Consider the following 26695-nt stretch of genomic DNA (forward strand, 5'->3'; position numbering starts at 1 on the left):
TTTGTGCTTTTACGAGTTCACAGCCACGTGTGGTGGTCGATTTCCTGCTTCTTTAAAGCGCTTATAGAAAGGCACATTGCACGCATCACTGCTCCTTTTGTAGAGCCCCGACGCAAGGGCGAACTCATCTCAGGATAAGGAATGATGCTTTGTATTTAGTTTTAGCTTTCCAGCTTTAGAGAGGGGCTTATCGACGTAAGACTAATTATGTTAAACAGGTTTTTGCAATAGGATGTAGACTTATTGCCATTTTTCTCGGACACTCATCTATTACGGCTGTGATCACGATTACTTGTTTCATCGCCATCTAGAAGTGGGAAGAATTTCCTTTTTTTGCTGGATACTCCCGCAAGTGCTGTTTCGAAATTCTTCTGTAGCATTTTCTGTCAGTATTTATGACACGTTTTGTCGTTGTGAATTGCTTTGGCTGTAAAGACTTGAGGCTATGTTGGGCTTTGTATTCTGTTGACAGTCGTGCGTTTTTGTTCCGCTTCTCGAGAATAAGCGACCGGCCACAGTGTGATGAATCAGCTTCCACTTACATACTATCTAAATAAAAATATACTCCGAACTACTGTAACGATCAGGCAAAGTCGTCAGGCTCACAACGATAGCTGTAAAATTATAAAAAAAAGAAGGTACACTACGCTGAACATGAACTTCATCGAAATCAAAATATATTTCGATTCTGTGATTACTTATTGTCAATGCAGCTGGAATCATTCAACGGTTGAATGTTCGCATGTAGGTAGAAAGTGGAAGACAAGTTCCCTATTCGCTCATGACAGAGGTTTTGGTATTACTTAAGGGGCAATTTCATGCTTCCATAACGGTAAAAATTTGCAAATTTCATTCGAGCTATTTTACTGAAACAAATTCAGATGTAGTAACAATTCATAATTTGTAATTGAAGAGCTTTGTCTAGAAAGAGCGAAGCATTGACCTTGGTTGCAAATACATATAACTTCAAACTCTTATATAAGCGTAAAAATATGCGGCGGTGTAGCTTTTTAAACATAAAACTATTCGTGCTTTAATTTAGTGAGCGCGATCGTTATTTTGTCTGTATGAGGCAACTACTGCAGGGGTATGTAATACATGGTGCCACATCTTTCGAGCCTGGATCCTCACTGCGCTAAAAAAGCTGCTTGGCACGTGCGTAAAATTTCAGCATTCCCCTAAAAACGCGAGATCCCGGTGACATAACTTGCAAAACATAACAGCCGCTCGGCGCTGTCTATCGCTGAGCTCGGTCTGTTTCTCTGTTTTCCATGTAAAGAATCCACCCCTCCCCTCGTTCTCCTCGCCCTTGTACGAGCACTCATACGCTTACGCGGACACAAACACACACCAGCGTGAGCACACATCACCACCACCACCAACCAAAAAGTGGTCTTTACGGCGCCTGCCTTTCCCGTAACTGACAACCTAGTTTTCTCTCGACGGGCGCAAATAACAACACCACGCGCGACGGAGGCGCGATTCCTGACGCTGCTCTCAAGCACTAAGGATGGCGCCATAGGCAGACCGACTGCGAAAATAATGCAGGAAGGAAATAAAATGAAAACAAACATAAAACGGAGTGACAAAAAGTTCAACGCGCCGCTTCTAAGAAACATGCAGCGGCGACAAAGAGGAGCACAGCCCAAACAACTTCCAACGCAAAAAGAAGCCGACCAGAAAAAGGATGAAGAAAAAAAAAACAGACCTCTGATACTGAAGCTCGTGTATGCGACGATGGTCGGCGTGCGGAGCGCGAGAGGAGAAAAGACACTTTTCCCTTCCATTCTTGCAATGTTCTTTCATCGGTTACGTCCGTATTTCGGTGCTTTTTTTCTTCCTTCGCGAGTTATCTATGTCTCTGCGCATCGCTCCGCAGGCCCAGAGTGCTGACGAAAGAGGACGTTTAGAACGATCGAGAGATCGGCAGCCAACCGGCGACGCAGTGAGGCACGAGACCGTTCTGCTTAGCTCAGGCGATCCGCGAGGGCTGTGCGTGATGCGCCGAAAATCCCGCGGCTAGAGGAACGCTCGGATTCCTTCTCGGCGGAGAAAAGGAGAGACGAACAGAAGTCTCCCCCACTGTCTTTAGCGGCGTTCTTTAGTTTTGTAGCCAGGTGGAAGGGTGAGAGCAACGAGCAGAGGGAGGTGAAGTACACTCGATCGTAGTTTTTCTTTACTTTAGATGGGAGAGAAATAAACTTATTGATATTTTAGTTTGTAGCTGTGGTTACAGCTGGCCGGCAATGCGTTATGTCACGGCGGATCGAACAAGCTAACAAAGCAACAAGAAGAATGGATGGTTGATTCCGTGTAAAGACTGCATCGATATACACCTTAATTTTCTTTTGTTTTCTCATTGATGCCGCATTCGAAAATGTGTCCAGTCACCAAACAATAAGCGCAACGAAAAATGATACAGAGAGACAGAGACCAAAAATATTTAGGACACTCAATTTTTAAGAGTGCAATGCGAAAGCTTTAGATTTCACACCTCTCGGAGCTTCTATTGCAACTTCTCTTTGGCTACCGTGGGTCAATCAACCGCCATATTAAGACTGCCAGCTGCAGTACCCAGCATCCACTATGTTATATAGTTTTTAGATCTTCTGCCTACGCCGCTCACAACCAAATGGGGCAGTTCGTGACGACGTAATTTGGTTGGGCGACCTCTATCGACCGATAATTAAGTGCCACCTGCCACAGTGGACAGGTGCTCACAACCCAGTGGCCAGGTTTCCACCTTCCATGGTGGGCAGGTTGTGACGACGTACACGATTTCGCGTGACTGCAAACGACCAATCAAGTAGGCACGTTGTAATTCCGTCATAATATCATGGGACCTCTCTCCACCAATAAGCGAATTTTGTGACATCGTACATCGGGGCAGGGGGGGGGGGGGGGGGTTGGAGGGACGACAACTCTATTGGAACCGCCTCAAAATGGCGGGAAGTTTAACCTCAGGGAGGCTTAAAGTTTTTTAACAGCCAGCTGCTCTCACTCAAAAAGATGCTGCAGCACCGCTGTTTAATTGTATGATTCATTTCAATCGGGCTTGTTCGGCATCAAGGATTCACGCAATTAGTATCCCCTGCTGAAGTTCTGCTTGTGCACGTGGAGACTTTTTTTCCGGCGAAATCACTCTGCAAGTGTGTGCTGCTCATATATTCGTGGACAAATGAAGAGCCGCGCTCCAACATCCCAAACGAGGTCACCATTGCACACGTACACTCTCGTGCGTTTAAGTTTGAAAACAGTAACACAAGCCTCGACTACTGGTTTCAATGAATGCTTTTATTCTACCGTACTTGCGCTTTAATCAATTTAGAATAAAACAATAAAACTTGAAGCCAGCGAAACAAGCAGGTGCTAATCGCTTTCAACAGCCCAGGAAGAACATAGTATGAATTCTGCTCCGGATTCATCTTTTGTTCTGTTTACGATCCTTCCCGCGGGCCTCTTTTTCAAGTGTTTGCGAATGACATTGCTTGATGGCTACTAACACTGATGTTATCAGCGACCCTTTCTAATATTAAACACGCAAAATGAATTAATCGAAAGATGAAGTTTTGTAACACATGAACTTCATTTTTTATTATTTTGGCATCCAGGCAGCAGTCGCTTTCCATATCTTTTTGCTTGCGGCAAAATTAATATTCTATAGTTGCAAAGAACAGCATTTGACTTCGCATTACTTTGTCTCAATATCAATGTGCTTAAGTTCCTAGATATTTGCCTATCCTAAGTTTTTCTATTGCGATATTACGGCATCGCGTTTCTTGACTGAAAGTCCTTCTTTTCTTTCACTCCTTTCCGCCTTCGAATTTTTTTTTCTGACACCAACAGCCACGAAATGAATCCATTATTAGGGACAAGCTTTGGGGGCATAATAACCGAAGCCAACTACCTTTTTTTTCGGAGGCGTACTTTAATACCGCACCCGCATCATGGCATCCGAAATCTCTGCGTCCTGTACCGAGGAAAGCGTTCGAACAGCAGCTCAGTACGCGTGTGCTTCGGGCAAGAGAATCGGCTGCAAACGCCGTCTGCATCCGAGTTGCACTGTAAATATTTGCGGGCGCTGTTTGCGCGAGCCAGATGTTTGAGTAAGGCCAATATAAAAATGAACAAGCGCAAAACTCTCTCTCTTCTCACGCGCTGCCTTCGTCGGGGCAAACACTGCTTGTCCAAACTCACTCACCAGTTTAGGGAGAGGCACGTCTGGTGACATCCTCCTCTTGAGTAAAAGGACACGTTCGCGTTATTTACACTGGGTGTACAAAGTCCCGTCTCTGTCCCGTCCATGCAGTGATAACTCGCCTTCTCCCAAAAAAAACCGACGCTCGGGTCCTACTGCCTCTCGCTACGAACAACATAGCATGCAGATACTTCTTATTACGGTCTGCTATGAACTGCCTGCTCTCTGGTGGTTCCGACAACAGAGTGACAAAGTTTTGCGTGCGCTGCATGGTACTTCAAAACGTAACGAGGCTCTGCGGGATGCTTTGAGCTGATAGAACATGGATTTGACTTAGCTGGTCACTTATTGCAAGAGGCGCATCCACAAATGAGGTCGGAGGTCTTTGCAGCCTGTGTCCTTACACGCTGTCTGGAAATCGTTTTTCTTGTTACATGCATTTTTTTAGTGTGCAGTTAAGATGCAGATGAACTTTTTCAATACCAACCACTAACTTTCTCACTGTCTTGACTGTTTGCGTACCTTGTATGCTTGTTTAAGAATCCTTTTCATGTTGCCAAGCGTTTCAAAGCAACGAAAACGATAATACACAGGAAACAAAACAGTACTAGTGAGCCAAAAACCGTTCTTAAACTTTAAAACTTTATCGGCGAACGCCATAGGAGCGGCCACCGCCTGATATGATTCAAAATTAAGCTGAATGTTGTGTGCTATTTACATAGCCTCATGACTAGCACTTACGTACCAGAGCACAATTCGAATTTTTTGGGGGGAGGGGGAGGGGGGGGGGGGAGCCGATGAACCTCTGAGTCGCTAAGATACAAACAAACTAAGAATAAAAAAGAAGTAAACAATATATTCTTTGTCCTGCGTCTCGCTGAAATAAGCTGCCAAAATCCGTTCGAGCAAAACAACTACTACGGCAGCGATCCCATCAGCACCGGGCACCATTTGGACTCAAAATAACCCGTGACGGTGCTTTGTAGTAAGATCCTGGTTCATAGAAGCTCTCCTAATCCCAAGCAAACTGCGTGTAACCAGTGTCAGAAGCCAGAGCACGTCGTTTTCACTCGTCCGAACGACTGCCACATTCAAGTGCATGCACGCGAAAACAGCTGTGAAATTCTAAATAAGATCTCAAGGATATAATCTGGGAGTAACAAGGGTCATTATAGCTAAATTTTCTTAATAAGCCATCCTTTCCCATGTGCAGCTTAGTAAGGAGAGCTCAGCTACATCTTAAACGAAATCTACATAGACGAGTTTTGTAGGAACTTTTTCTCAACTTTTCGAAATCTACATAGACGAGTTTTGTAGGAACTTTTTCTCAACTTTTCGAAATCTACATAGACGAGTTTTGTAGGAACTTTTTCTCAACTTTTCGAAATCTACATAGACGAGTTTTGTAGGAACTTTTTCTCAACTTCTTCGTCTCCAAATCTACCATTGGCAGCTGCCGACGGCGACGTAAGGTTGATATTAAGCAGTGAATCTGATTCTTGAGCTTTTGTGTTATATACAGTTCACCAATGGCAAAAGAGCAAAAGTCTGGATGAAAGAAAGCAATGTAAAAACGTGATCTCCAGTTAGAAAACATTTCTTTTTAACGGCAAAGAGAATTCCATCTTCATTCGTCTGCAGGAGAGAGCTGGTTACTCAGAATGATACCTGTTGTCATTCGAGAGGCAAATACCTGCCATTAAATGCCTGCATGATCCCTGGTGTCCTGAAGAAATTTAATGGGAATGGACTGCTAATTGTATTGTTTCTATTCAGGCCGCTTTGTGAGTTTCAAAAAATTCGAACAAAAAGGTCTCGAGACCATTTAAAAGTCCCGCCTACCCCAATTATCGCGCAATTGGTTTAGTTAATATTTTTTCTTTCTAACACACGTATTTACACTTAGTACCTTTCCACCGAACTTTTCCACAAAATAATAAAAAAAAATATGACTCCATTCTTCACTACCACTGATGTCATGCATACGGAGCAACGCATTTTCTTAATCTGATCTCTCGTTCACCGAAATAAATAAAAAAAACTGCTCCAAATATAGGAATGCACGCATGCAGGGGAGTGCAGATCTGCGTGTGAAGGCACCGGCAGGGTTTACGCTACAACTGTTCGCGCTTGTCCCTTGCACGCACAGCGGCCTGCGCAGGAAGCTTCCGACGCATCTGAGTGCACGAGTGTGCACGTGCTTGTGTATACCTCTGTGCGCGTGTCCGTTTGGGCGCACCGACGCGAGCGTCCGGACGGACGCAATCTCACCCGACCCGTCTCGGTTTCGCCGAGACACATTCCGAAGGAACACGGGGATAATTCCACGGCCGGCCACGGCACAGCAACCACCGCCGCTCCCAGCGAAGACGACGAGGAGAGGGGGCTGCGAAGGGCGGCTCACAAGGGGCGTTGAAAGAAAGGATTGAGGAGGTGGAACCGCGGAATCGGCAGACCCGAGCCAAGGGTGGGATGTTGGGGGATGAAAAGATGGGGAGGACGAAGGGAGCAGGGGGAGCGGTGCGAACACGGGTCCGCGCCATTTGGCGACAGAGCCCAATTTGGGAGCCCAGTATTGCCCACGCCACGAGCGGCGCTGACGACGCGGACCGCCTAATGGAATTGGCAATCAGGACACTCTCCTTCTCGGCGCCCTCATCTTCTTCCCAACTCTCTGCGTCTAGAAGGCACCTCTCCTTCATCCTCCTCCGCAGACATTGTGCTCCCTCCCTTTCTCTCCCTTTCATCCCTCTCGCGTTCCACGGTCTCGGGTCAACCATGCCAGCCAGATAAACCTGCGGCTGAGCAGCGCCGACATTCGCCGCCGCCAACGACTGAGTCCTTGCTCTGTCGTTGTACCCCCCTTTTGGCCCAGCGCCTTTAGCCTCTGGCATTCCGTTCAAACGGCCGGATCAGAGAGCCCCAGTTATTTGTTGCTTTTTCCTACACTCTCTTGTAACTCTCGCCCCCTGCCTGAATCTACGCACATTTCCCTGAGTGTCCTCCTCTCTTGGAGGCCTCTTCCGGACACCTCCCTCCAACGCCTCCCTCCTCATCTTCATTTCCACCCGCCTACGTTACTCCATTTAGGCAGGCCGCCTCCTTCTTCCGGCATTTACCGTGCCTCGGTCTCCCCCATTTGCCAAACTAAGAAAGGACACGATTAACGCCAACGAGCCGCCGTTCCACATTCCGACAGAACTGTCGTCTCGGCGCGCTCTATCAACGCACGCTGCCCTTTCGCTGCTCGGGTCTGTCCGCTACGCCGTCTCACACTTTTCCCTGCCAGGGCACCTGGCATGGGTCCCCCTCCGTGAGAGTAGCGTTTGATGTCTCCTGCGCGGATTAGACCCTTTCTGCGGAGGCCCGCTAGGGATCCAGTTTCCGGGATGACGCACGTTAACTCCGCTGTCCGCGCCTTCGCCATTACAGCCGGAACGACTTCATGCGATGGGTCAAAACATAAACAAGCGCTGAGGGCTGTTTGGTAATAGTCTCCTCTTCAATTGTTTTTCTCTTAATCTTCGTGGGACAGGCACACACCAGTGAATAAACGGGTGAGCGTATCGACATGGTTACAGGTTACAGGGTCCGGAGCCATACTTTTAACCCTAGCGAATCATTTTGTAAGGCCCCAAAATAAGAATCGCGTACTTCCAACTTTTCTAAAGGCAAGCCTAGTAAAGACCCCACCGGTGCGTGCGAAAGTAGTGTATGCAGATGAGCGTGTGATCAGGTGATAAGTATGCTAATAATGTTAACGGGTTGAACACTCGCAATCAGGCAGGTTCACGATTTATCCAGTGCAGGTAATATATTTCGGAACATTTGCATAATGCGAAACATGCGAAGGAGTTTTTACATAGAGCCGATGTAGACTCGATTGGAGCTTGTAAGCGGTTGCGGAGAAGCCATTCTTAGAGGCCGCTTATGTGTTCCGCCGCATAAGTAAAAAGCAGTTCATTCTTATAACTTTTCACTGCCTCGCATCCAAGGATTACATTCACGTGGATGCCAGGAGGAATTCTATTACTAGGGAATACATGCTCTCTCGAGTATTTTGAGTAACAACAAACCACGGCGAGCCAGAGCTTCAAGGCAGTTTCCTCAAAATCCTTTTTTCCTCTTCCTTTCTCCCTCAGTGTGGAGTAGCAGGCCAGAGATTGCGGCCGACCAGTCCACCTGTCCGGACATTAAAGATATATCTGTCTTTGAATAAACTTGCTTGCAAAATTTGCCAAGTTGTACCGTTTGTTGTCATGAGACATTGTACAGTTTCCGACTCATAAAGTTAGAAATTTATTAGAACTTAATCATTTATTATTAATAACAAGTACCTAAGCGCGCGCTTCGCATAATCTTAGAGGGTTATTTAAGAACTCAGCGATGAGGAGAAGTGGCCAAATAAAGGAATCAAATCAGTTATAATAGGAAAATACAAACAACTCTTACCGTAATTAAAAGTGGAAGATAACACTTTCAAGAACAAGAAAAGTATCTAAATATAAAATCTGAAAACGAAGCACTGGAAAAATTGACTAAAACAGATTATTGTGGCTCTTTCTTTTTTCATAGTGACCACGTATTGGCATGCTATAAAACAGAGAATATGAGGACGTGTGCAAATTGCTCGAGACGTATGAAGGCTGGTTTGGAAGGTTCAGGTTTCTAGTGATTTTGCGCTTTTGCTTCGAAATTATTGATGAAACTCACGTTTACTTGGTGAGCTACTGCAGAAATTCTTCTGTCTAAGCAGTGCTTAATGCAACTTGAAGCAAGTAAAACGGCACAAAGAACGCCCACTGAGAAGAAACCGTCCGAATTGGGAGAAAATGGCGAAAAGATATCCGCAGACTGTCAGCCATTGTGCGCAAGCATCCGCCTGCTCCATTCTCAAAACGTTCCTTATTTGTAGTAATGTAGCAGTTATGCAACCATTTTTTCTTATGTGGAAGAGTAAGTTATAAACCTGCTGAACTTGCTTTCTCTTTAGCCTCTTTTCCAGAATGAGTGATGCTGGTTGTAGCACTTTGTCTCGGCCGCATTAAATTATACCGGGCTGCGGCAGCGGCTAACGGAAACAAATCCGCTGTGCCTTCTATTCTCCCAATCCATTTATTTCGATCGATGATGTGTCATGCTTCAGCTGACGCGGCGAAAATGAGGTGCATAAAGTGGGATTACCACCTCGGCGCCCACCGTCTGAGGCCAAACGCTATTATCCGCTACATCCAACTTTTTTACACAAGTAGGGAGAGGCAGCAGTCATTTTTCAGCAACGTGCGTCATCCAAAATAGATTAACGGAGCTTGTGGTTTTCGTTTTTCTTTGCTCTTTTCGATCTCTATTCGCTCTCTTTCGCTCCGATGGCATTAACATACTTTTTTTCCAGCATAACATTTACTGGAAAGCAGACAAAACTTTGTGAAGACTCAAGCAGAAAAACAAAAAAAATATTTCGCCTGAGATTTGAACAAGACGAGATAAAGGGGCAAATATTCAAGAATAGGAACGACAGCGCGTGACAGGTCTCCTATAGAAACTTCTGCCGAGAGCAGTTCCTGCAGAATAATGGCGGCGCAAGCTTCCCGGGCGCTGCTGGCGGAAAACATGGAAATACCCTTCTGTCCAAGTCGACAGCATGGAATAGCCAGATACACTGGCTGAGTAGAAACTAAAGCGACGACGAGGATGGCAGAGTTCCACGCCAAAATAAACAAAGAACGCCTCCGTTCAACTGCACCAACTTCTCTCTCGTTCGAGACGTATTCAGATCTCCGCGTACCTCTTCGTCCAAGCGCTCGAAGGTGAGAGTGGTAGTGAAGAAACAGTCGCGAGTGAGTCGCGGGAGCGGTGGATAGAGAGAAAGTAGAAAACGATGACGAAAAGAAAAAAGAGAGAAAGCTGAGGGCGAAGTTGTACGGTGAGCGCACGACAACTCGTTTCAGTTCTGCCAGCGCACCGGAACACGGATCGTGTTTTAGTTTTCCCGCTTTATTCATTTAGTTTTTATTTTTCATCATTCGATGCTCGCGCGACTCACGAGAAAGCTCTGCCACCCTCCCACCCAATCGCATCCGTATTACAAACCACCCCGCCGCCTCCTCCGGAAGTACAGCCAGCGTGTGCCCGTGCAGAGCCGTCTTTCTAGCCGAGTGAAACTGAACTCCCTGCGCTTGCTTCTGCCGCTGCTCACTCTTTATTTTCTGTACTTTTATCGGCGATCACGTGGTTCGAAGGAAATTTGTTGGTGAATTTGGTTGGTGCCGTAGCTCGAGGGCGCAGTGTGCCACAAACGCAGCTAAGTGTTTCTTTTTTTTATTATTATTCTTTCTGTCTCTTCCTTTGTTCCTTGTTTATTTTCTTACGGAGTTCGCGAAGAGAGCAGAGAGGAAAGGGTGAGAGAGAAAGAAAGGCTCAGCGGCTGTCGTGGGGTCGCACATGCGCCTTGGCAACGACGCTGGGGCTGCGCAGCGCGAGTACAAATTCTCCCTGGGGCCAAAACCGAAGCCGAGGCCAGAGCCAAGCAGAGCCGCAGTATATAGCCTGCTTCCGAACAAACCGAATTGCCGCGCGGCCCACCGTCGACGTATTACGGGGCGGAACGGAGATGGAGGGGTGGGGGCTGGGGGGAGGTACCGCGAGACGAGGCACAAACAACGGCTCCGTTCTTCTTTATCGCTTCTGCACTCTTCCTTCTTTTATTTGCTCCAATCTTTCTCGCGCCCGCGCCTTTGTCTTGCTCATTCCTCAATTCTCGCGGGGCTTCCGGATATAGATTTATTGTCTTTTCCAAGCGTCCGCAATGTTTCTCCTGGTCTGGCAATCTATACCTTCCGTTTTGGTCGCCCCACCCCCCCCCCCCCCCCCACCCCTTCTCCGTCTCCTTCCCTTCCCGCCTTTTCGGCCGCGGCAGCTTTTGAGCGAGTTGGCGCGCTGGAAATGACGGCGACCAGTTCGGATCGGGTGGTGTTGCTGTTCCTGACGTTGCTGGGGGGAGCCGTTTTCTGCCTTGCTTCACCCTGCTAGATGGCCCGAGGAAAAGCAGCTTCATAGTCAGCCCTTGTTACTTCTAATCCTCACCTGTTACTCTGAACACAAACGCGAGTTATGGTCGTTACCAGCGCTAAACAGTTGTTGCACCGGGAGATAAAAAAAAAATCACCAGTAACGAAATCGAAGACAAATGCTCGAGCGATCCATTTGGTGCCCAGTGATGCTTTTATTTCGCCGAAGATGTGTTCATTAGTTTCGTTCTGCTGGTTCACAAAGGACATCTCTCACTGGCATGGAATACTACGTAAATGAAAAAAAAAAGAAAAGAGGTTCAAAAGAGGTTCACCAGTAGGCTCTAAACGATAAGGTTACCTGGAACTGACTACTTCAATGGTGGCGCACAGCAACCGGGCTGTTAGATAACAAGATACAAAAAACGCTGGACGTACAATGTCATGCGGTTTCTGTCTCCATTTCGTTGCAAGAAGTAGGGAACTCCATCTAGTTTCGCTCTGAAATACTTTAGCACACCCTGGTGACTGAAGGAGGACGGATGGCCAATAATGAGTAATTCCTATGCATGCCAGCAGCTCCAGGGACAACAGAGGTGGCCAAAACATTTGAGCAATCGGAAACCGAAGTAGCTCAATTTTCGCCGGCAGTAGTTCAAATCCTTTCGGGGTCAGCTGTCTTGTGCTAATTCAGCTAATCCACTGCAGCGAGTGGACGCAATATTGAGCAGGCTCTGTAGTTGTACAGAAACTGCCTGATAACAAAGACCTTGAGATGAGACGGCCAAATACCTTCAGCTAAAAAATTAAAAGAAAAAAGTAATTGGCCTGTTTAAGTGGATGTTCGCCTGCCATCATGCTGTATTGTTTTTACTGAATCACCTGACCGTAACGATGCTCTTATTAAAAGCGTGACATTTCTCTACTTAAAATGCCACGCTGGTGTCGGCAGCACTGCTTCAGCGAAACCTTCGTTTCCAACGTGATCAGTTGTTAGCTTCTGAGACTGCTTTGATCGAAGCCATAGTAAAACAGAAAGTAAATAAAAACAGCGTCCCAGAAAACGAATTTCGCATGCTGGTCCACGTATTGTGAACAAAGTCCCGCCCAATATGATTGTGTGTGTGCGTTCCCCACGCATTGCGCTCCGACGCATGACGTTCCGGAATATTGCGCCCACTGCGTGAAAAGCTTGCCCGGTGGCGATAAGAAGGATATAGCGCCGCTCTGTCGCAAGTTGAATGTCAAAGGGTAATCCCGGGAGTGAGCAGCGTAATTCCTGGGAGCCATCGAGGGTAGAGCTTTTTGCTTATTACCGCCACAAAGCCGGTGTTGTGAGTACACCGAAAGCCGAGCAGCAGCTTTTTTCGCCTTTTCGTTTCCTTTTGCACTCAGTCAACTTTCGTCTAATACTGGCCACTTCATAAATTTTCATTGCTTCTTTTAGGTGCAGAGTAAAAGGCAAAAGAAAGAAAATAACACGCGCTTGCCATTCTCGGAAAGAAATTATTTTTTACCGTTTTCAATCAGGGAGGCATTTTTTTTCCCTCTAAATTGTGAAGTAAGGCTTATCTTTAAATGTTCTGAGCTTTATAGACTGAGCAAACAAATAAGTTAAGGTTGAAAAGTGTGATTAAACGAAGTGCTTAGAAGACTGAAAGCGGCCCGGGCAAAAAATAATAATAAGCGGAAAATACAACGAAATGTGGGACGGCAGTGCCATGTTTTAGCAGTTTCTCGCGGAAGATTAGGAAACTGCCTTCGTCGCGCTTTTTTTTTTTTTTTTTCAGAATTTGACATCAACCTTTTCGTAGAAACCTTTTTCGCCGTGCACTCAAAGCGCATAATGAACTGTGTTGACCGGCGTGGCATATCAGTTTTTCGCTGCTTCCAAAGCCGGCGCATGCGTGCAAAGAATTAGTTGCATGTTACACTGGTTCCAAATACAGAACTTATAGTTAACGAGCGCAAAAAAGACAGAGGCGGCAGAGCAGAAGACGACACACAACTTAAGCGTTTGGCACAACACAAGCTCTTGTAGCCGCCGCGGTGGCTCAGTGGTTACGGTGCTCGGCTGCTGACCCGAAAGACGCGGTTTCGATTCCGGCCGCGGCGGTTGAATTTCTTTGGAGGAGAAATTCCAGAGACCCGTGTACTGTGCGATGTCAGTGCACGTTAAAGAGCCACAGGTGGTCGAAATTTCCGGAGCCCTCCACTACGGCGTCTCTCATAGCCTTAGTCGCTTTGGGACGTTAAACCCCATAAACCCAAAACCAAACAAGCTCTTGTGTTGTGTTGTAGTCCTTTTTCTGCTGCGTTCGTATTTTTTGCGTTCGTTAGCCTTGAATGCGTACCAATTCGCCCAACTTCTCACGTTAACGTAAAAAAAAAAAAACAGAACATTTATGGTTTGGTTTATAGAGTTTAACGTCCCAAAGCGACTGAGGCTATGAGAGACGCCGTAGTGGAGGGCTCCGGAAATTTCGACCACCTGGGGTTCTTTAACGTGCACTGGCATCGCACAGTACACGGGCCTCTAGAATTTCTCCTCCAAAGAAATTCTAGCCGCCGCGGCCGGGATCGAACCCGCGTCTTTCGGGTCAGCAGCCGAGCACCATAGCCACTGAGCCACCGCGGCGGCGGTAGAACATTTATGAGGAAATAACTATATGACAGCAAGGACAGCATGCCAGCCGTGCTACGCTGAAGAAACAGTGTGTCCTTTAGAGGCTAGCAGAGAGCGGGTGATATTCAGAGGTACTGGAGAGAATAGAACGATGTCGAGCGACTGGAACTCAAGTGTACTGCAACTCGTACCTCTGTTTTATCTAAAACACCCCTCGAACCATTACAGGCTGCATTCAGAAATCATGCAACTCTATTTCAAGTGATCGGTATGCCGATGATGTGAGTTATTTTTTATAGAGCTTGTACAGAGGAAAACTAAAGATTTTTGGGCACAGAGCGTATGCCCACGCTGCGACGCACCTCGCACGGTTGCTAAGTTTGTTACAGAATAAAACAAATCCCCCTGCCCTGCCCTTGCGCTAAATGTAATCCCCGAAAGGAACCAAGTCTAAAGGGAGCCGCTGATAGGCCATTAAGACCACGTGCGGCAGGGTGCGTGTTCAACGGCGATTTCGCCTTCTGACTCCCTTATTAAGAGCTAGCCGACTTTGCGGAGAGTAGATTAGCTCTCAGCTTAGGAGCTCCCATCGCCCTAGCGCTTCGGGGGAATTTTAGGTGGTGAACGACGAGCCTAATTGCGTAGCCTAAAAGCACGGTGCGCCGCGGCTCCTTAGGACTGCGCCGACCATGCCATCACCCAGATCGGCACTGCAAAGAGCTCGATAGCAAGCAAGCGTTCTGTGATCATTCACAAAACCGGGGTCTTTGGCGGATGAAGTCAAGTCTTTGTGTGCACGGGCTCTCGTACGTTTGAGTGCCGTGTGGTTTGAAGTCCTCTCACTCGGCGGTTGAGATTACTCGGCCGGACTTTTTATTGAATGAATTATGAAGTAGACTCGCGAGCCACATGTATTTAGTGGAGCTGCATTATTAGGCCATTCGCAGTTTTTTATTTCACTTGAGAAGCTTGAAAGTAGTTTCTACGATAAGGTAGTATCTGCGCGACGGAGTTCATTTCTCAATCAATCAATCAATCAATCAATCAATCAATCAATCAATCAATCAATCAATCAATCAATCAATCAATCAATCAATCAATCAATCAATCAATAGGTACAGCCTTTGTCAAAAGTTTAGAGCCCAGGGGGTTTGCTTCTAAGCACTATTGTGGCACTCCTCCAGCACTTGTGGAAGTCCTACGCATCGGAGGGAGCAGGACGAAAAATCTTCTTACCTTCAGGAGATTTGGGACGCTGAGGTCGCATTACGAGCAAAGCAATGCAGCCCAGAAGCAAACCCTCTGGGCTCTAAACTTTTGACAAAGGCTGTACATGCACACTCGGGAATAAATAACTGAATAAAACAATAAATCAAGACACTATTGCGGCGTTTCTTTCTCTAGTTTTGATTTTAGGCTTGGGCGTTGTCATTCATACATCAGTGTAAAAAAATCGAACACCTTCATGGCACAGATTTTTTTTTTTTTTGTTGCGCTATGAGTGCAGCTATTTCTCTTCGACAATTATTTATGACGAGCAGGAATCGCATGCGCACATTTGTCCTCTTTTGAACTGCAGACAGTAGTTCGCTGGGTCTCCACGGGAACTGAGACTTTACCAGACTTTCTTTATTAACAAAGCCTTATTTTTCAAGCTTTTCTAGAATTTTTTCGAAGTCTACTTATTTAATATCGACGGCAGGTAGTCTGTCGATATTCTCTCCGATATATAGAGGTTTACAGTCATTTCAACATACCAGCCTTCGCTCAAGTGAACCATCATTTTTATGCAAAGCATATTGACCGGCGGAGACGGCCACGTTACCTTTCAGCTGCGAACTCCTATGCCTGGCGGCTTTGACATTGTCTCGCGATAAACACGAGTCCCAGATACTTGCAGAGCACCTCGTCTGCGCGGTAGTAAAGAGTTCACTCAGCAATGAAACACGCTAAACTCCCCATTGGCAAAGGGAAGCGTCCCCACTCAGTACACGGAAAGCGCCGTTTGCCATGCCGTGCGTCGTCGTCGGTAGGCATACAGACATACTCTTTCTCTTTTGTTTCTTTTGTGTTCTTCCGAATTTTTCGTATTGTTTTGTGCTCATTCCTAATATAGTGATAACCACAGCTGTTTCGGCCATGTGTTTGTCAGTAGGATGCTGGTCTCGTTGAGCCTCCTGAGGGCTTTTTGCCTGTACCCGCAGCGTTGCAATGTATAGTACGTTGTGATGTTGAAATAAATTTGATTTCATACATTGGCATGGGGGCTCCCTATTGTGTCTAACTTATCACTAGTCGCTTGCGATAGAGGGAAAGGCTATTTTGTTGGGAAGGGTGACGCGTTCTTTTGTGGGCCCACTGCTAACGCTTTTTTCCCCTTCATGTCTAGTTTTATTTTCGTTGCAGCGTTTAATGCTTTTCCCTTCCGGGAGAAGGTTCTATGCGTATGAAAGAAGCTAGGCGTCAGTCCAGCTTTGAGTAAAGAGAAATGTATTCCAGACCAATCTCCTACTTGATATCTAATGCCGGACGAGGGAGGCTTAGAAGATATTCTGCTGTATGGGCAAGAATTTTACGAGGCCCCTTTGTTTCTGCCGAGTCAGGATAGTTTCCGAATTACTTGGCAACTCATTTCCTTATGTTTTCTGCCTGTGTCTTGACTTTCTTCCTAACGTCATGTTTCGTGCCCTCGAAGTTGCGGAACATCAGGCATAGAGTCGTAGGGCATGCACTTACACCACTCTTTTGTTGGGCTTTATTTATGTATGCCTGCAACTAGCATGAGAAATTGATAGTTATCAGAAAAGTATCTTCTTCTTTTTCAGCCGCCGCGGTGGCTCAGTGGTTATGGTGGTCCGCTGCTGACCCGAAAGACGCGGGTTCGATCCTGGACGCGGTGGTCGCATTTAGATGGAGGCGAAGTGCTAGAGACCCATGTACTGTGCGATGCCAGTACACGTAAAAGAACCCCAGATCGTCGAAATTATTCCGAGACTTCCACTACAACGTCCCTCACAGCCTGAGTCGCTTTGGGATGTTCAGCTCCATGAGTCATAAACCATTTTTCTTATTCATTCTTTGCTGATTGCACAGCTTCTTGCTATTTTTCGGGACGTGATTTCTGTTTCATTTTTTCAAATTAAGAACAGAACAATGCTAAAATACAAGTAGCCACGAATTTGTTCGGGCGTTCTTGCTTCTGAGTGCAAATCAGGAAAACAATAGTTTGTCTTTCTTTTAAATTTAAGCATGCAATCGTTTGTCAAGATCTCTTGTTTATGCATCGAATTTCGTTTTTCATTTTGTGGCTCCTGTGACCAGAAACAAGAAGGGAACTTAAAGTGAAACAGTGCAAAAAATGCAACTGAAATGTAGATAATTAAACTACTGCTCAGATGGTTACAGAGAGTGCATGTAAGGACGCTGCTTCATACTTAGCGTTTTCACAGTAAACAGATGTGTAGTTTATGAAAAGAAAACGAAAAAAGAACATAAAAACAAGAAATCAAGGCGACTGAACTCAAGTACCGAGGTTCATTTGTCGTTCTTTACTATCAACGAAGCGCCAGCTTTATTATCGGCCTCCTTTTCTTTGTACTGCTCCTCAACATTACGCACTGCCTTTCACACGTAAATGAATACTCTCGTGAGCCCCACTCGCACCGTCAGTGGCTATTTTATTTTTGTCACTTTCTCTCTCTGTCTTTTCTTTTTATTTACATCATTGATTCTTAACGCCACCGGATAAATGTTTGAATACGCTTTGTATCTGTACAAGAATGAACTTTAAGATGAAGCATCAGCAGCGCACTTCGTACTGTCGTTCCATCTTTATGGTCATCCTTGTTCATCTGTCACCAGCCGGCATATTTAATTTGGAAGGCTACTCCCCAACTAGCTTCGTTACTATAACTATTGCTACAGCTACTGCTATTTAAGCTCCTACTTCTCATTCGGAAACCATCTGTAGTGTCCCGCGTTTTTTCAAGAGTGATCCCGCGTTTTGGGAATTATTCTTATAGGGAAGAACCATTCTTCTTTTGTTTTCTTCTTTTGTTTTCTGCTCTCCCTTTATTATTCCTGCTTTATATCGTGAAGCGCAGTTTTATTTTCGTCGCTTGCCAGTGTGCCCTAGCTGAAGAAGGTCGTAATGGTTGTTTTGCGCCAGTAGTGGACCGACAGGTTTCGCACACAGCTCCGTTGAGAATACCGATGAACTTTACAAACTCACATACATTTCCCGTGAAAAAGGATTCCGCTTGGTGGTGGTGGTGAAAACATTTATTAATAAGGGACAGGAGGTATGCTGGATAAGACCGTAAGGGACTAGTCCTTACAAGCACTAGGTGGAGGTACCTAGTTTGGGACCCTTGTAGCGGTTGCCGCTGCCCGGGCGCGCCCGACTAAGGCTTGTTGGGCCTGTAAGTCTTGGCGTAGACCTCGAAGCCGTGCTTAGCTAAAAAAGTTTATTTAATATGCAACGATACGACCCACTGTCGTAGGCATCCAAATAGGAACGTCTTGCACGGGCTTCCGTGCAGCGTTCTTTTGACATTTTTTTTTTAATATCATCCCGTCAGAGAAATCGCACAGCTCTCAATACAGGTTTGTTCCGTGTTGCTACTTCAGTAATCCTCCTGAAGAGATATACGGATAAGCGTGAGAACGTATATCTTTTAGTACTTTTCCATTAGCCTTGTGTTCAAAAATAAACTGCGATTAATTGTTTTGAAAGCTGCAATGAGACTGGGACGTGAAACATGTCTACTTTTGATCATTGTACTATTTTATTTTCCGTCCAAAAGCGTATACTCTAATTTGCTCTGAGTTTGTAATTCCACTGCAAAGGTTTTTCTCATTGTGTTTCTTTTCTTTTGTTACCTGTTTTTCCAGAAAGACAATAAACTCATGACTTTATGGTGCGCCGAACAGTTCCAAAAATCTCTCGCAGTGTTATTTTCGGTGCTCTGGCAAAGTATTCTACTCGACAAACAGATTGGCCTTGTCATCACAGACGCTAGCATGGCCGATCATTGACTTGTGAGTGAGTGAAAACTAATATGTCAAAAGCTGCCAAATACAGACAAGGCGAGGCGTAAGCCCAAGTCGTTACTACATCATGAGAGTTTGTGACGCGGCCACTCTTGTCACCACACCTCGCGTCTGACGGAAGCGAGGCAGGCGTAGGCGGTAGCATGCACCGTGCTCCGTGATTGAGCAACTTTATAACTGGTCGGTGAGCGAACAACCCTGTCGCATTCCTTTGACAGATTTTCTTTTCTCCCTTGCCTGGAAAACGTGCCAAACGTCGCTCAACATTATTATTTATTTTGCGAGAGAAGAGAACTGAAAAAAAAAAAATACAGAATGAAATCGGTGCCTCTGACAGCCCGTTTTCTCAGGTCGTCGCTTTGCTGTGATTGCCACGAAACTGCCAGTTCAGATGTGCCGCTTCATCTTGCACCGCTTACTTCCGCATTTAGTTTTCTTCTTTTATGCGAAGCATACTACTTTAGCTACCACTTCAGCCCTTCACCGTGGTTATGCGCCTCCAAATCACGTGACACGATGATGCCACACCACGTGACACGATGACGTCACGGCAGTGGAAAAGCGGGGGCCCACCTCGCGCCGTCGCTGTGGTTGTGCGCCTCCAAATCACGTGATACATGACGTCACACCACGTGACACGGTGACGTCACGACAGTGGAGAAACGGGGGCCCACCTCGCGCCGTCGCTGTGGTTGTACGCCTCCAAATCACGTGATACATGACGTCACACTACGTGACACGATGACGTCACGACAGTGGAGAAACGGGGGCCCACCTCGCGCCGTCGCTGTGGTTGTGCGCCTCCAAATTACGCGACACGATGATGCTTCGCATTCTCCAGGCTTAACCAAGTTAAGCCTCAGCCGTTTTTTCTTCGGAATATTTTCTGCGCATGAATTTCGTGTTGCAACATTGTCTTCCTTCTTTCCTCCTTTCTTCGTTTCTTTCCTTCTTTTCCTTCCTTTCCTTCCTTCTTTCCTTACTTTCATTTTCTTTCGTTCTTCTGTCCTTCCTTTCTTCCACTTTTTCCTTTTGCCTTTCCGTCTTTCTTTCCTTCCTTCTTTATTTCTTTCCTTCCTTCTTTCTTTCTTTTTTCTTTCGTTCTTTCTTTCTTTCTTTCTTTTTTTATTTCATTCTTTCTTTCTTTTTGTTTTACATTTTCGGTTCCTCTCAATCGTTTGCGGTCTTTTTTTGCATCATTCCTTCTTTTCTCTCTTTCTTTTTCATCGTTTTCTTTCCTTCTTTCTTTTCGTCCATTAAGTATGTGCCCCACGCTAGTTCGGAGAGATTTACGTCACCCAGACACAAAAAAACGCTGGCCTGGCTGTATGAAAAAGAGAACACGTTGGGGAGGGTCTGGGAGGGGGTAGGGGGGAAGGGGGAGAGAACTGGAGAGACACACGTTCAGAGCTTGCGTGAACTGCTGAATATCCCACCTCGGCTGCGCTGTAGTGGCGTGAAATGCGATGGCGTGACCACAGTAATAGTCATTTGAGTCCGCTGGCGGTAGCGGTTTCCTAGATTGCAGAGCTGATCAATGAACGCCTGTTCGGGCTTCTAAATCTCTGTAGCGCTGTTTTTGTTGTACCTATATCACAGGAAATTCGCATGAAGGCATATATTCAATTCTTGTGTTTTCTAGCTGGTGTAATGTGTGTGTTTGTTTTGTGCGCGCATTTAAGACCAATTATAGCATCAAGGAACGCGCCAGAAGTTGCAGAAAACAGTTTCGGCTGACGCAGTCGAAGGCTCTGAGTTATAAACTAAGTGTTAAAAGAAAATGATTAAATCGTTCCCGGACTTATTAACACAACTTTTCTTATTTGAATCAAATAAATGTATGCGTGTTAGCGCCGCATCTTTGTACGTATGATCCTGCAATCCTACGAAATCAGCGATTTACTTTTGTTCTCCTTAGGCACTCAATTTTATCCACTCTGAGAAGAGAGCCCGAACACAAACGACAGCAGCGCACTCATTGCTAATAATGTCACGTGCTGCGCATGGGCTCTGAGGAACAAAGAAGAGAAAGTCCAGTATCCTGCCGCCGGCGCACCAGGCTCTTCTCGACCTGCCTTGTAAATAGTATTTGTAAATAGAACCTGTAACAGTGTGGTGCAGGTGCGGGGTCGATCACCACGGACCCCTCTCGCAACCGCTGCAGCCGAAGAATCGCCGGATTGCCACCGTTGCCCGTGCAAATGCCCAAGGAAGCCGACGCACGTCCGACCGGCGCAGCAACGCCCGCTTGGCAGCACTACCGTGAGCCGCGGACGTTTTCCGGGAAGGCTGGCGAAGACGTGGATGATTGGCTCACCAATTACAAGCGGGTGAGCAAATACAACGGCTGGGATGCCACTCTTCAGCTGGCCAATGTCGTCTTCTTTCTCGATGGCACCGCGCTAACTTGGTTCGAAAACCATGAGGCATCAATAACGAGTTGGGACCGCTTCATGGAAGAGCTCCGCAGCTGCTTCGGGGATACCGTTGCCAAACGAAAATGCGCTGAGCAGTCTTTGCTTCAGAGAGCGCAAGTGCCTGGAGAGACCTGCACGACTTACATAGAAGAGGTCTTGAAGCTGTGCAAAGTCGTTAATCCCAGTATGTCCGACGAAGATCGCGTTGGTCATCTCCTCAAGGGCATCGCAGAGGACGTCTACAGCTTTCTTATTAGTAAAGAAAATTTAGACTCGCCCACGGATATCATCAAGCACTGCCGCACCTTTGAAGCTCTAAAACTGCGTCGAATTACTCCCAAGTTCGGTCGCCTGCCTAACGTCACCACCGTCGCCAGCGTGGATTTCCACGAGCCTGTGAATGCGGCGACTCTCCCTGACGTCATTCGTCAAATCGTGCGTGACGAACTCTCCCGGCATCAAGATGTTGCGCGCCGCAGTGAGGTCCCGTATGAGAGCTGTTCTCTGCAGGCGGCTCCCGCCTACCGCTCCTCCCCTTGGAGTTCGTCTGGCCAGGCCCCTACCAGTGCTCCTCGCATTGATTACAGCGACGCTCCCCGGATCACCCGCCCCGGCCCCAGGGCGCCCGCTCGTCCGCAACGCCACCTGCGGCAGCCGGAGTACGATGGTCGTTTCGACACTGGCTACGAGGAGTGTTATCCCGAGTGCCCCCCCGACCCACCACTTTGTTACCGCTGTGGTATGGTCGGTCACATCTCTAGATTCTGCCGTCGCCGGGGCCAGTATTCCCGCTCCCAGCGCCAATGGTCATACCCTCGCCCCAGTTTCAATGCGCCTGTTCATGACCGTGTCTTCACATCGTCTCAGCGCCCATCCAGTTACGCGCCACCACGGAACGACTCCCCTGCCTCTGACCGAAGTCTGACTCCACCTCCGCACCGCTCTCGCCGCTCGCCTTCTCCCCAACGTCGTTCCCCACCGTCCCCGGGAAACTAGCGTGTGCGGCCGATGGAGGTGCGGTCGCCGGATCATCGATAGTGCCAATTCCTCTGCCCATTGTTATGTTAAGGAACCGCCTTGAAGTTTTAGTGGACGGTATTTGCGTCATGGCCTTAGTGGACACTGGTGCCACGGTGTCAGTGATGAGTTCAACTTTCAAGAACCGCCTGGGTCGTAAAATAATGTTCGCTTGGGATCGTGCTGTTATATTCCGGGGTGTAGGGGGAGAATCATTGGTTCCGATTGGTATTTGTTTTGTGAATGTAGTGATCGCTGGCCACATGTTCCGAACTGAATTCACGGTGCTCCCTCGTTCTACGCATGACATCATCCTCGGTATTGACTTTTTGCACCAGTGCGGCGCTACTCTCGACTTCCGCAGTGGTGGCATATCGTTAAGTCCTGGCCTTCGGTCAGCTCTCATAGAAGACTCGCCAGTGGTTGCCCAAGTGTTTTCTGTCTCTGAAGATACCGTCGTTCCAGCAATGTCTGCCATATTCGTTCCCGTTGTGTCCTCGAGCACGATTTCTGATGCCTTCGATGCTGTGGTGGAACCTTGTTCCCTTAACTGTGCAAAGAAAAGTGTGCTAGTACCCCGCAGCGTCGTCCATGTGACCAAGGGCCATGCCACTCTTTGGACTGTCAATCACTCCAACGAACCTGCAGTATTGCCATGTGGTTTAAAACTTGCTGGCTTTGAAGAACGTTTTTCTGTACCAGTTGCCGCGATCACTGACAACGTGTCTCGTCCAACTAAACGCCGCGATCTGAGCGACTCTCAATTCCTAGCCATGGTCAACAAATCCCTACCCACTAGCGACCGCCAGGTACTAGTGGCCGTTCTTATGAAGCATGCTGACGTGTTTGACTTTGGTCGCGACCAACCACCGCCGATTCCAGCTTCCCGTACCCATCACATGATCAATACTGGATCTGCACAGCCGATTCGACAGAAGCCATACCGCGTCTCGCCTTCCGAACGTCAGATAATTGATGAGCAAGTCCGTGACATGTTGCACCGCGGCATCATTGAGGAATCCTCAAGCCCGTGGGCTGCTCCAGTGATCCTTGCCAAAAAGAAAGATGGCACTTGGCGATTTTGTGTCGACTACCGCCGGCTTAACACTGTCACAAAGAAGGATGTTTACCCGCTCCCGCGCGTTGATGATGCCATTGACTGCCTCCACTCAGCCTCCTACTTTTCCTCGGTGGATCTACGGTCCGGGTACTGGCAGATCCCGATGCACCCGCAAGACAAAGAGAAGACAGCATTCGTGACACCTGACGGGTTGTATGAATTTAATGTTATGCCTTTCGGCCTTTGCAACGCTCCTGCCACTTTTGAACGATTTATGGATACGCTTTTACGTGGCCTGAAGTGGCAAGTTTGCATGTGTTATCTGGACGATGTTGTCATTTTTGGTAGGACCTTCGCCGAACATAACAGCCGCTTAGCCATTGTCCTAGACTGCATAGAGAGAGCGGGCCTCGTGCTGAACTCGAAGAAGTGTCGCTTCGGTGAACGCCAAATTACTGTGCTTGGTCATCTCGTTGACAAGGATGGCGTCAGACCCGACCCGCAGAAGGTTGCAGCTGTAAGCAGTGTCAAAGAACCCAAATCAGTGAAAGAGCTCAGGAGTTTCCTAGGACTTTGCTCATATTTTCGGCGTTTCGTTCCCAAGTTTTCTGATTTAGCCTACCCGCTTACAAGTCTCCTGCAGAAAGACACCCCTTTCCACTGGACTCCCGAATGCGACTCCGCGTTTCGGCAGCTCAAGTTTCTCCTCACCTCGCGGCCAATATTACGTCATTTCTGCCCGACAGCACCGACTGAACTCCACACTGACGCCAGCGGCATCGGCGTGGGTGCTGTGCTTATCCAACGCCATGAGGGCAATCAACACGTTGTCGCTTATGCAAGTCGCACCCTCAGCAAGTCGGAACGCAATTACACTGTAACAAAGCAAGAGTGTCTCGCCGTTGTTTTCGGCGTACAACGGTTTCGTTCGTACCTTTATGGACGTGCTTTTACAGTCGTCACAGACCACCATTCTCTGTGCTGGCTGGTCAATCTACGCGACCCCTGCGGTCGGTTGGCCCGCTGGGCTTTACGCCTCCAAGAGTTTAACTTCAAAGTGTCTTACAAAAGTGGCCGCCAACACGCCGACGCAGATTGCCTCTCGCGGCTGCCGCTCACGGTTACTACTTCCGATGATGAAAACTTCGACGACTATCTCGCTGCCGTTTCCCAAGAGTTTCCAGATCTTGGCACTTTCCAGACGGAACAACGCAAGGATCAGCACTTGGCGCCGCTTTTTGCCGAAGCCCGTGACCCGACATCCGCAAGCCCTTTCTGCATTCGCGACGGTTTACTCTATAGAACGAATTACTCGCCTGGAGGTGCGCGCTTTCTCCTCGTCGTTCCGGCTACTCTGTACTCCTCTGTTCTGCAGGCAATGCATGATGACGTCACGGCTGGGCACTTGGGGTTTGCCAGGACCCTTAACCGCATCAAAGAACGTTTTTACTGGCCAAAAATGCGTCATATGGTTCAGCGCTACGTGGCCACCTGCGTGCAGTGTCAGCGGTTCAAGCTTCCCACGACTTCTTCGCCTGGACGCCTGCATCCTGTGCCACCTCCAAGCACGCCATATGAACAAGTTGGACTCGATCTGCTCGGCCCGTTTCCCCGCTCGTCCAACGGTAACCGCTGGATTATAGTGTGCGTTGATCACCTCACCCGTTACTGTGAGACCGCCGCCCTACCTTGCGCCACCGCTGCTGAGGTCTCGCTCTTCCTTCTTCGTGCTGTCATCCTCCGGCATGGCCCTCCTCGAGTTGTTATCAGTGACCGCGGTCGCCAGTTTACGGCAGACGTTGTGGAAGAGCTTCTGCGTCTTAGTTCATGCCATTTTCGCCACTCGACGCCGTACCACCCCCAGACTAATGGACTGGTTGAACGTACCAATCGGACACTCACGACCATGCTGGCCATGTATGTCGATTCCCGCCATAAGAACTGGGACGACGTGCTTCCCTTCATTACATACGCCTATAACACGTCGAGGCATGAAATAACTGGTTACAGCCCATTCTTCCTCCTTTATGCCCGTCCGCCTCGAAGCTCCCTCGACAGCATCTTACCTTTCTCTCTGGACACCGAGCCTTCTATTGCCAACACTCTATGCCGCGCTGAAGAAGCCCGTCGGATTGCCCGGATACGCACCTTGGCATCACAGCATCGCTCTAAGCAGCGTTATGACCGCCGGCGCAAGGATGTCTCCTACCTGCCCGGTGACGTTGTATGGTTGTGGACGCCCCTACGCAAGCGTGGTTTATCAGAAAAGCTGCTATCCCACTACACAGGCCCGTTCATCGTTGTTGCTCGCCTCAATGACCTCAACTATGTCATCTCTCCCCAATCAACGCAAGGACGCCGCTCAAGGACAACCCAGGTCGTGCATGTCGCACGGCTGAAGCCATTCCACTTTCGGGATCCCGATTGATTCACTGGCCCAGAGGGCTTCGTCTGCGAACGGGGAAATGTCACGTGCTGCGCATGGGCTCTTAGGAACAAAGAAGACGTGCGGCGGCTGGAAGAAGAAGAGAAAGTCCAGTATCCTGCCGCCGGCGCACCAGGCTCTTCTCGACCTGCCTTGTAAATAGTATTTGTAAATAGAACCTGTAACAATATGTCACAACAGGCACTTTGCTCTAACATCCTTCACCAGCCGATTGGTCGGAAAATGCGCACCATGTTCGCAATGACTCTCCTTTCACAACATTAGGCTGCCTTCTCACTGTCTACACCGGCACGCATTACCAGAACTACGAAAAAAAAAAACATGCATAACATCTCAGCGGAATTGAATGCACACGCGCACACGTTCAAACACTAAAGTAGGCACACACTCCAGAATTTAGCCTAGTTAGGTCGATCGACGCAAGTCGCCCGTATACCGACGCACACACAATGACACGCACTGGTAAGCACGAGCCCCGCAGTCAACTCTCTTGACCGCCCACAGTGCGAGCGCTGGTCCATGCACAACGAGTCAGCCAGGCAGAAGTCCCTAAGCTCAGACGTGCCCGTAGCGAGCGAACCGCAAACGAATCAGGGGCCGCTCGGAGGATGCGGAGCAGCCGGCAAGTGAGGGGATCACCGTGGCGCGCGGAACACGAAACGCGGTGGCTCCATCGGTCGAGCCGTGGCACCGACAGGGGCCGCCCGATCGGCGAGCGAAACTGTACGTGTGGCGAGAAACCGAACAGCTAATGGGCGCTGCTCACGGGGCACGGATCGAGCGCCTCCTTGGGCAGCCCGCCGCCGTCTAAGCCCGCTCGCGAGGAAGAATCCCGCAAGAATCTTCTCGGCTAGAAGCGTGCGCGCTGACTG

General features: G+C 48.0%; 2 protein-coding genes across 3 annotated transcripts in view; one reads left to right on the forward strand and one right to left on the reverse strand.

The window, feature by feature from the left end:
• LOC149340418 (nephrin-like) overlaps positions 1–26695 on the reverse strand; it is a 620707-nt gene that overhangs the window by 526542 nt on the left and 67470 nt on the right. The window lies entirely within an intron of this gene.
• On the forward strand, positions 21010–26453 carry LOC149340419 (uncharacterized). Its single transcript, XM_089550024.1, has 2 exons — positions 21010–22044; positions 26328–26453. Exons 1-2 carry the CDS (start codon positions 21085–21087, stop codon positions 26451–26453), a joined length of 1086 nt encoding a protein of 361 aa, XP_089406150.1. The 5' UTR covers positions 21010–21084.

The sequence above is a fragment of the Amblyomma mixtum genome, chromosome 6, assembly GCF_055824585.1.
Source record: "Amblyomma mixtum isolate Tamu chromosome 6, ASM5582458v1, whole genome shotgun sequence".
NCBI lineage: Eukaryota > Metazoa > Arthropoda > Arachnida > Ixodida > Ixodidae > Amblyomma > Amblyomma mixtum.